Source organism: Physella acuta, unplaced genomic scaffold (assembly GCF_028476545.2).
Source record: "Physella acuta isolate Inbredline_101_S28 unplaced genomic scaffold, ASM2847654v3 ptg001549l, whole genome shotgun sequence".
Lineage (NCBI taxonomy): Eukaryota > Metazoa > Mollusca > Gastropoda > Physidae > Physella > Physella acuta.
In genome coordinates this window covers 198,437-208,948 of record NW_026733064.1, presented here as the reverse complement: position 1 = coordinate 208,948, position 10,512 = coordinate 198,437, and the positions used below count along the sequence as shown (strand labels likewise).

At 35.3% G+C, this 10,512-nt stretch overlaps 1 protein-coding gene across 1 annotated transcript in view; it reads right to left on the bottom strand.

The window, feature by feature from the left end:
- Positions 1 to 2,547: 2,547 nt before the first annotated feature.
- The window catches only part of LOC131928790 (transmembrane protein 272-like), a 55,133-nt gene continuing 47,168 nt past the window's right edge, over positions 2,548 to 10,512 (bottom strand). The window contains exons 5-6 of the mRNA XM_059284921.1: positions 3,759 to 3,911; positions 2,548 to 2,738 (exon numbers count right to left, since the gene is read on the bottom strand). Coding sequence (XP_059140904.1) covers positions 2,548 to 2,738; positions 3,759 to 3,911 — 344 coding nt within the window. The remainder of the gene's footprint in view (positions 2,739 to 3,758; positions 3,912 to 10,512) is intronic.

Sequence of the window (10,512 nt, the reverse complement as noted above, 5' to 3'; positions counted from 1 at the left end):
ATGATTTCTAAAGATACCGACAAGACTGGAGGCCTATTGGCACAGTTACTTCGGCCCCAATCGATGTGAGCGCGCTGGCCGTGATCGTATAGTGGTTAGTACTTCGCGTTGTGGCCGCGACAACCCAGGTTCGAATCCTGGTCGCTCAAGATTTTTAGTCCGTGTATTTATAAACACTTAGTCAAGTCATACTTAATCAAGTCATTAGATATAGTAGCAAATAAACTATATAAAAAACTTTTTTAAAAACAACGTTTTTCATGTGTAGCAACGGACTAAAAAGGAGAAAATAAAATACTTAAAAAAACTTTTTTAAAAACCACGTTTTTCTTGTGGACTAAAAAGTAGAAAATAAATTTTCATACATTTGATGACAAAAAACGTGGGTCGGGCAGATGGGTCGGGAAATTTGATGGTGAACGTACCCACGTTTTGTGTCATCAAATGTATGAAAATTTATTTTCTACTTTTTAGTCCACAAGAAAAACGTGGTTTTTAAAAAAGTTTTTTTAAGTATTTTTTATTATTAACTCAGCTTCGCGTTTGTGTGTTTGTTGTTAAAATTGACATCGAAAATTAGCCCACTTCTGATTGCTCTATAGATCTGAAATTTGGCATGCATGTTACTTTCGCCTAACAATTTCAGATGCAATCATAAAAACTAGCAATTAGAGACCGTAATTAGCTTAATTTAATTACGCCCCAAGGACCATAAAATTGAGGACATGATTTCTAAAGATACCGACAAGACTGGAGGCTTATTGACACAGTTACTTCGGCCCCAATCGATGTGAGCGCGCTGGCCGTAATCGTATAGTGGTTAGTACTTCGCGTTGTGGCCGCGACAACCCAGGTTCGAATCCTGGTCGCTCAAGATTTTTTTAGTCCGTGTATTTATAAACACTTAGTCAATTCATACTTAATCAAGTCATTAGATAAAGTAGAAAATAAACTATATAAAAAACTTTTTTAAAAACCACGTTTTTCATGTGTAGCAACGGACTAAAAAGGAGAAAATAAAATACTTAAAAAAAACTTTTTTAAAAACCACGTTTTTCTTGTGGACTAAAAAGTAGAAAATAACTATTTACATACATTTGATGACAAAAAACGTGGGTCGGGCAGATGGGTCGGGAAATTTGATGGTGAACGTACCCACGTTTTTTGTCATCAAATGTATGTAAATAGTTATTTTCTACTTTTTAGTCCACAAGAAAAACGTGGTTTTTTAAAAAGTTTTTTTTAAGTATTTTATTAAAATCTTTTTTAATGATTATTATTTTCTACTTTTTAGTCTTTGTCTGTTTGTTTGCATTGAAATCTTGCTATCGATTTTATCTTTTCACTTTTTTTTTGGGTAAACGAAGACAACTCGTAAAAAGACAACTCGTAAAAAACACGTTGTGTGAATACGTTACTGACTAGAACACATAGATTTGAACCCGTGTCGAGTGGGTTAGCAATCGTGTGCCCAACCACTCGACCATATCGTCTCCCCCATACTGGCCACCAGTTGTTACGTTCTGGTTGTTTGTAGACAAACACCGCGTGACAACAACTCAGTAAGAAAAAGAGGGAGAGTACCGAACCTTGTTTTCATCAAATTACAGTTACTGGGTTATGTCCCTTTTCCCCCCACGTTTTTTGTACAATTATATAGGGGTATAAAATGATCAATAAAATGTTTCCATGGATCAATTTAGTAATAATAACAGTTGAATATTCTATTGTCATCCGAAACAAAGCTTCCCTGAAAATTTCAGCGCGCTAGCTAACTGGGAAGTGCCCGAAATTTCGATCGCAAGATTTGATTGGAAAAACAAACAAACAAACAAACAGAGGCGAAAGCAAGTTAAAGAAAACGTGGGAAAAACGCAGTTAGCAGGGAAAACAAAGTTTGGATGGAAAGAAAAATTACATTTAAAACATTCTTTTTTAAAAGCGCTTAACAGATATACGATTTCAATACAAAAAAAAAATTACGCTAAATTTATCGAACAAAAGCAATTATAGAAGAATAATTTAAATTCACAAATACAGGTGATTTAATTGGAATCATTGTATATTATGCATTTGTCAAAGGAGACGATATAAAATACCTTCTTAATTAATTAGTATAATTTCTAAAATAAAAAGGTGTTGAATTTTTAAAATGTCAAAAACATTTTTAAAAAATTACTTACAAATATTAATATAATTTTGACCCAATGTATTTGAAATTAAACGTTTTAAATAACAGACCAGGTTTTGTCATCATGACTTTCGCTTGATTTTAAATCTTTGCTTTCAAATTGCCCCCCCCCCCTCCCTCTAGCAATTTACTTAAACATGAAGGAGGTAAAAGTGAAGATACCTTCAGCATGTTGTAAATTTTATCAATAAAGTTTCATACAATTCTATATATTTTATTAGTGCTAAATATCAGATACAAAATGGAGTTGAAAATGTATAATTGAAAGTAGGCCTATACGCTCTGCATGTATCAGTTCTTAGGTTAAATATTTTTTTAGTTAGTACTAGTTAAGAAAAAAAGAAGGAAAATATTTGTCAACCAATTGCTTCGCACTTATATGTTAAACATCTCACATAAGACACACAGAAACAGAACAATCCCATGATGATGTAGACTGCAGTCGCCACCCAAAAGGCAAACAAATACAAAGTCTTGTCACAGTAGTGATCCGTGTTTAAATGGTCGTAACTCACTTCGTCATAAATACGGTAGATGTAAACACATCCTGGAAATATAATTAAAACGAGATATGTAGTTGGCATTATTATAATTTTTATCCAATTAGAGAAAGGTGTTTGTTTACACTTTTGCATAGGGCTAACTCTACATCTATAATTTTCATCTATAAAAAAAACGAAGGCGGTATCTCCACTTCCCTTCCCCAACCAAATGAAGTAACTGCAACAAACATCTCAAAACGTTTTTGTTCCTTATCATTCGATGAAATCCATAATAATTTAACTATGTCGAGCATCATTGTTTTTTTTTCTAACATAAGTATTACATCCCATCCGGTTATGCGCGTTATGATCCATTAATTCAGACCAAAGTTTCTGATATGCATCTCAGGGGGCGAAAGCGGGAGGAAGGGTGGGGAAGGGCGTGCAGGATGAAATGAAAAAGAAAATTATATAGAAAATATATATGCTTTTGTCGGCATGGCCCCCGTAGATCGTAATTGCACCCCCCCTCCCCCCCACACACACAGATCTTAATTGCACACACAGAAAGTTTTTAAAGCCGCCACCTCCCCCGGAGAAAAATGTCTGAAAGAAACCCTGACTCGGATTTAAGTCTGCATTTCTTTACTGATGTTCTTCCGCGTAAAAAACCTGCAATGAGCCTCTTGGTTAACAATCGTGCAGTTTACCTTACAACCACGACGTCTTTAGACCCACCTGTAACGAACCAAGCAAACAGGAAACATGTGACAACTGCGTCAATGGGGTCGACTCTTCATCATAACAGTTGTATATGGAAATATCGAAATTCTCCACCCCCATCCCAATTTTAAGTCATTAATTACTGGTTAGTGTTTCTTTCAACGGGAGGGGGGAGGCGGACACTGGTAAAAAGGGGGGTAGTTACACGTTTACAGGGAGGTTGGGAGACTGCGCCCCCCTCTCCGATCCCGAAACATGAAAACAACTCTTTTACTGATAACTCAACACCGCTAAATGAGATAGAGGCTATCTATCTGAACTGACCTGCAATAAGCCAAGCGAGCAGGAAAAAGCTGATAAACGCTTCAATGGGGTTGACTTTTTTCCTATCTTCTTCCATCTCCTCGCTTGACTGACCAAGGTAAACAAGCATTTGGCACAACCAAAACATCCTGCCACAATTAGGTAGATCGGGATCATGCGCTCAACAGGACAATCATCCAGGTATAGCGCACCTGAGAGTATTATAAAACACTGTGTAAATAAGATAAAATAGTCAATCAATTTTAAAATATATTTAAAAAAATAACTATTTTATAGGAAGAAGTATATTTTAAAAATTTAATTTCTTAGTCAAATAAACTACAACTTACTGCAAAAGCGCATTACATTTACTTGAGTTTTATCGACAACTAAACTTGTTAATTTTTTTTTTTTTTATAATAGACGATTACCAATAACAATCATGGAAACAGAGATAGCCATTAAAATTCCTTGGAGAGTTGTGTAAATTACTGTAAAAAAAAAGATAATATTTCTATTTAAAAAAAAAAAAATTACTACTTGTGAAGTTGGGGTTTTGGATGATCTACCGCCAGTTGTGAGGGTGGGGAAATGCAGTACCACCAAATGTGAAAGTGGGGGTGATGAAGATGATGAGAATCCAACACACAAGTTCAAACATAATGTTCTTTTATTAAAATATACACAATCAACGTCCTACCTAACTAATCTAATACTACAACTAAATACGCACTCCCATGACCATCACTAACACTATCTCTAATTCTCTACATCTCTACCCTGACGCTACCTGTCTCCAGAGGCGTAGCGAGGGGGGGACATATGTCCCCGGGCGCCGACCCTAGGGGGTTGCAAATGAAAAGTTCGAGAGTGGGGGTGCAAATAGAAAGTTTGAGGGGGGGGGGGGTGCAAATTAAAAGTTCGAGGGGGGTGGGGGTGGGGGTGCAAATCGAAAGTTTGAGGGGGGGGGGTGTGCAATTGAAAAGTTCGAGGGGAGGGGGCGGTGCAAATCGAAAGTTTGTCCCCGGGCGGGGAAGGGTCGCTACTGTCCGTTCTCCTCCCCTACCTAACTATCGACTGCCTGGCCTAACTGCAGACCCACGCTTCAGTGGTCAACTGACCGTCCCACGTGACCGGTCAGCTCCTGTACTTTCATTGGTCTCTCTAACTAACTAGCTATAGCCTGTTTCTATTAACTTCTTCTACTTGGCCTATTCGACCTAAACTAGCGTCATCACACTATTACTTACTTGGATTTAGTTTATAAATAAATAATTGCTTATACCTGTAACAAAACAAAAAACCTACTTGTAGAAAAGATGAAAAAAAGAGAATCCTCTTAGACCTAGCGATCCATTGGGCAGATGAAGTAGATTTCATATGTTTCTTGACCTCGGCATGTAAAGGGAAGGTGTGGTCAGCACTTTGCCTAGCCGCCTTAACTTTCCTTAATATGAGTTAGGTACCCATCAGAGTTGGGTGGATTCACTGACGTTCTACTAGTTAAGTCCCGGATTTGAACTCGAGACTATCGGTTTTATTGAAAACAGTAATATTGTACTCTACACATACAAGGCATACACCGTAAATGTAATGCATTCTAAAAATACCCAGAGTAAAATTATATGGAGGACCTTTTTCAGCGTTTACATTGTCTCTCCTAGAATAGGCAGGCGATGATTCAGGGTCTTCACTTTGCTATAAAACATATTAAAAAACAAAATAGTTGGGTTTTTTTTTAAATTGTCCATTTAAAAAACAAACACAATTAAAATTGTTAGACAATATAGCGTAACAATTTAAATAATTTATTTACATTTTTTAAAAGATCAAATGTTCACAAGATGTATATATATATATATATATATATATATATATATATATATATATATATATATATATATATATATATATATATATATATATATATATATATATATATATATGTAGGCTGGACATTTAATAAATAATATCCACAAAAAAAAAATAACTTGCGATTTAAACAAAATTAACCACGCGTGTCGTTGATTGTTTGAGTTGCCTTTTAATGTAAACTTAAACATAAATCTGCCCTTTTTATCTTCAGATGTCACTGTTTCCTGACCACACATAATTTATTTCAGCGAAATGTTCTCCAAAAAAATAAATAAAGCTTTTTATTTATTCCACCAATCATTTAAGTTGGTTGAACTGCGGGAAACTCAAAATAAATCTGACCAGTCCTATGTCGCAAAATTTGTATAGGAATGATTTTCACTCTCTAAATCCGACAATCTGCTAGCGAAACCCTTAGCTACGTTTGTGAAGAGACTGGTCATATATGTTAGCATATGAACCATAATCCATCTCAGTGGCGTAGCGAGGTCGGGTGTCACCCGGTGCGGCACTTAATGGTGTCACTCCCCAGAGGCGTAGCGACCCTTACGGGGACAAACTTTCAAGTTTTCGATTTGCACAACCCCTCAAACTTTCGATTTGCACCCCCCTCAAGTTTTCGATTTGCACCCCCCCCCCCTCAAACTTTCGATTTGCACCCCCTCCAGTTTTTCTCTATATATTTTGCTATTTTTTGCCTTGGTGTCACCCCCCTAAATGGTATCACCCGGTGCGGTCCGCACCCCCCGACAACCTTATTTATTCATATGCCGAGGTCACAGAAACAGGTAAACTCAATTGCCCCATGGGCTGTCACGTTCGAAAAATAAACTTTAATTTACTTAAAACGAAGGCTTTAACCTTCATCTTATTAAAAACAAGGTAATTAAAAAGTCTAGTGACAATTTTAGCGCAATTTCCTTATGTTATCTAAAAATAGCTCTGTCGTAGCGTAAATCAAGAGCAGGGTTAGTAAAACCATTGGTTAAAATACATGTTTTATTTACAATAGAGTTACATGACATTGTGCGCCTAGCTACTGAACGTGATGACGCAGCCATTGAGCGTGATGGCGCAGCTATTGAACGTGATGACGCGTGTGGTGTGGTTGGAAAAAATGCCTACTAATTCGGTCCAAATTTTAATTAATTAAAAATTTTTTTTGTGACCGAACGAAAGGATATTTTTAAAAACTTTCTTCGGCAATATTGTTCTAAATTATGGCAGGAATCGATTGGTACATGTTTCAAGTCACTAAGTGGTCTGGTTGCCGAGATATGGGCAAAAAACTGCATTTTTTCGAGGTTTTTTGGCTTTTCCGGGAAATACATGAAAGAAACCCGGAATTTTTATGGCCTATGTTCATCCTCGTAACTTGCTTAACATAATTGCTTTTGGAACTAGTCATTGATATTGCTCCGTTGAGGAGGAGATACGACTTAAAGCTGCGGACACACATCCATCCATCCATCCATCCATCCATCCATCCATCCATTCATACATTCCCAGAAAAGACGAGTTAATAAACGCAATTCTCCAGAATGGAAATTGCGCTAAAAATTGTAATAAGTAAATATCAAATACAAATAAGTGAGTTTTTTCTTTGAAGAAATGTCGCTTTGCTTAAAGTCTAACGAGAGACTTCTACATTGTTTTCTGGAGCTGGATATTACCCGCCCCCGGACATACCCCTCTCCAGGTATTCTGCCCCCCGGAGCAGTTACCCCCATGTCCATACCCCCTCCCTCATCTGTCAATTATCAACACCCAAGTGAGGGATAAGTCAGGGATAGGGTTAGGGTTAGGGTTAGGGTTAGGGTTAGGGCTAGGGCTAGGGCTAGGGCTAGGGCTAGGTACAGGTACAGGTACAGGTACAGGTACAGGTACAGGTACAGGTACAGGTACAGGTACAGGTACAGGTACAGGTACAGGTACAGGTACAGGTACAGGTACAGGTACAGGTACAGGTACAGGTACAGGTACAGGTACAGGTACAGGTACAGGTACAGGTACAGGTACAGGTACAGGTACAGGTACAGGTACAGGTACAGGTACAGGTACAGGTACAGGTACAGGTACAGGTACAGGTACAGGTACAGGTACAGGTACAGGTACAGGTACAGGTACAGGTACAGGTTCATAAATGTTAAAGCCTAACAGTCAACACTACTGTGGAATTACTGTCCCTAATTAGATTTAGTACCACATTCTAAATACAATGGCCTAATGTTGAATCAGTATAACCTAGGCCTTAGGCTCAAGTATACACTTTAGTTAAAACTTCAACCTAATCCCTTACTAATAAAAATAAAATAATCTTACGAATTGAACACGATTTTCATCATCCTCCATGGCCAGATGATCCAATTTTCATAAGCTGGTCAATCTGAAGTTAATCTTTGTCTGTTAGATTGATTGTTCGTCAACTTATTTTTACAACAGTTGTAACCCAGATTCACAAAATGAACAAATGTAGTGAAAATTAAAAGTGGATTAACATAATTAATTATATGTTATAAATGCAGCCATAGTTCTTGTGCATTTAGGTTGCAAGTCGTAACAAAATTTTTCTGTAAACGTTTCTAAAGTTAAAAGGAAATTGGGAAAACCGAAACCATTTCCTTCTAAAAACACAATAAGGGCTGCTAGCAGTGGCGTAGGCAGGATTTTTGTCATGTATTTTTATTTTTCCAAAAACAGACACACAGACACGTAGACTCAAAACACAGAAACAGACACTCCCACTCATTCACTCACTCTCATATATATATATATATATATATATATATATATATATATATATATATATATATATATATATATATATATATATATATATATACATATATTACATTTACATATATATATATATATATATATATATATATATATATATATATATTACATTTACATATATATATATATATATATATATATATATATATATATACATATATATATATATATATATATATATATATATATATATATATATATATATATATATATATATATATATATATATATATATATATATATATATATATATATATATATATAAGCCTATATACCCTAACCATTTTGATTACGCCTGATTTGTATGTCAAAACATGTTTTGAGTGTTTTAAATGTGTGACGAAAATAGACTGCTGGTCTGGTTGTGATCGCCGTACTACAGCATTAGCACTACAGCATTAGCACTACAGCATAAGATAACTATAGTAAATACTTTCGGTTCATTCGTTTCAAATGATTCTCCTCTGGAGAAAAAATGTCTGAAAGAAACACAGAGGAGGAAGAAAGAGAAATTGGGCTACACGCCAACTGCGATTAATTAAGATCCGGCAGTTAGTTATGTTTTAACATCGTTGTTTTTTGTGAGTATTTTTGTTTTAGATGGTCATTAACCGCCCGTATATTGCCAATATACTGTCTGTATATCTCAAGACCGCGGCGTATTAAGAATATATTTAAAAAAAGGAAACGGCCATTTTTTTTTGTTTACGTTTTGGGTGGTGGTGGTGGAAGAATGGCTGGTACCGAAGTGATATTTTAACACTTTCTACTTCCTTTTTTTTCGACATAGTTCGACATAGTTTTTTAAAAAGGCATTCTGGCTATCAAAATTAAAAAAAATGCATAGATTAAAATGAAAAACATAAACCTATAATCCGATTTTATTTATCTTTTATGAGAGCAAAGGATAAAAAAATGTGTGAATTTTCACACCTTTATGTGATTTCCATAGCGACCATAACTGCTAAGTTTTTGGTAATTTTGTCTATAGCTTTGTCTATAGTTTATAAACTATTATTATATGGATGTATTAAACACACTGAACCATGTAAAATAACATTTAAAAAAATCTGTGGTGACTAGCTTTAAATTATCTATCACTGTCACATCGGGATGGCCATCAACCTAGGAAAACATCAATTCAACCACATCAATGATATACTAATCAGAAGTAACCTAGAAATTAATTAATATTACAACATAGCTTATCACTGTATCGCACAAGGGATAAACCGGGAGTGATCTCCCCTAAACTTTCTCGAATATTCTTATATAACTTGGAATGTAGACATGATTTTTAATTATTTAAACTTTTAAAAATAGAATAGAATCTCATAGAAAAAAGAACTGCGCACCAAGCGAACGCCAAAATAAAATGTGCATAATAGTGCGCAATATTACTAGTACTTTATAAATTTACATGCGTTTTTTGAGAAATCTGAAATAGCGTAAATTAATACTTCCGGTCAACAGAAATTACTCAAAATTTGAAAGAAGGTAGAGAATTAGATCTTTTACTTACATGAAAAATTTCATTTATCTATCTGAAATAGTACTCAAGTTATAGGCTTTTGAAAAATTCAAAGTAGGAAAAGTACCACTACCGGTTAACGGAAATCGCTCAAAAGTTTATACGGATCTACGATTTTGATAAAATACTTATGTATGAAATTTCATCAACCTAGCTGTAACGTTACTCAAGTAATCGTGTTTACACACAGACACATACACAGACACACAGACAGACACACAGACATACGGACGAGATTGCAAAATTATGTTTTTCCGTATCAGTAAGGTGTAAAACGTCGAGATTTGTAAAAATCTCGTTTTTTTTTCTTTGCACGATTACAATACTTTCTCTATACTTCGTATATACGAGAAAGTAAAAAAGGAAACGGCCATTTTTTGTTTGTTTACGTTTTGGGTGGTGGTGGTGGAAGAATGGCTGGTACCGAAGTGATATTTTTACACTTTCTACTTCCTTTTTTTTTCGACATAGTTTTTTAAAAAGGCATTCTGGCTATCAAAATAAAAAAAAACGCGTGGAAATGCATAGATTAAAATGAAAAACATAAACCTATAATCCGATTTTATTTATCTTTTATGAGAGCAAAGGATAAAAAATGTGTGAATTTTCAC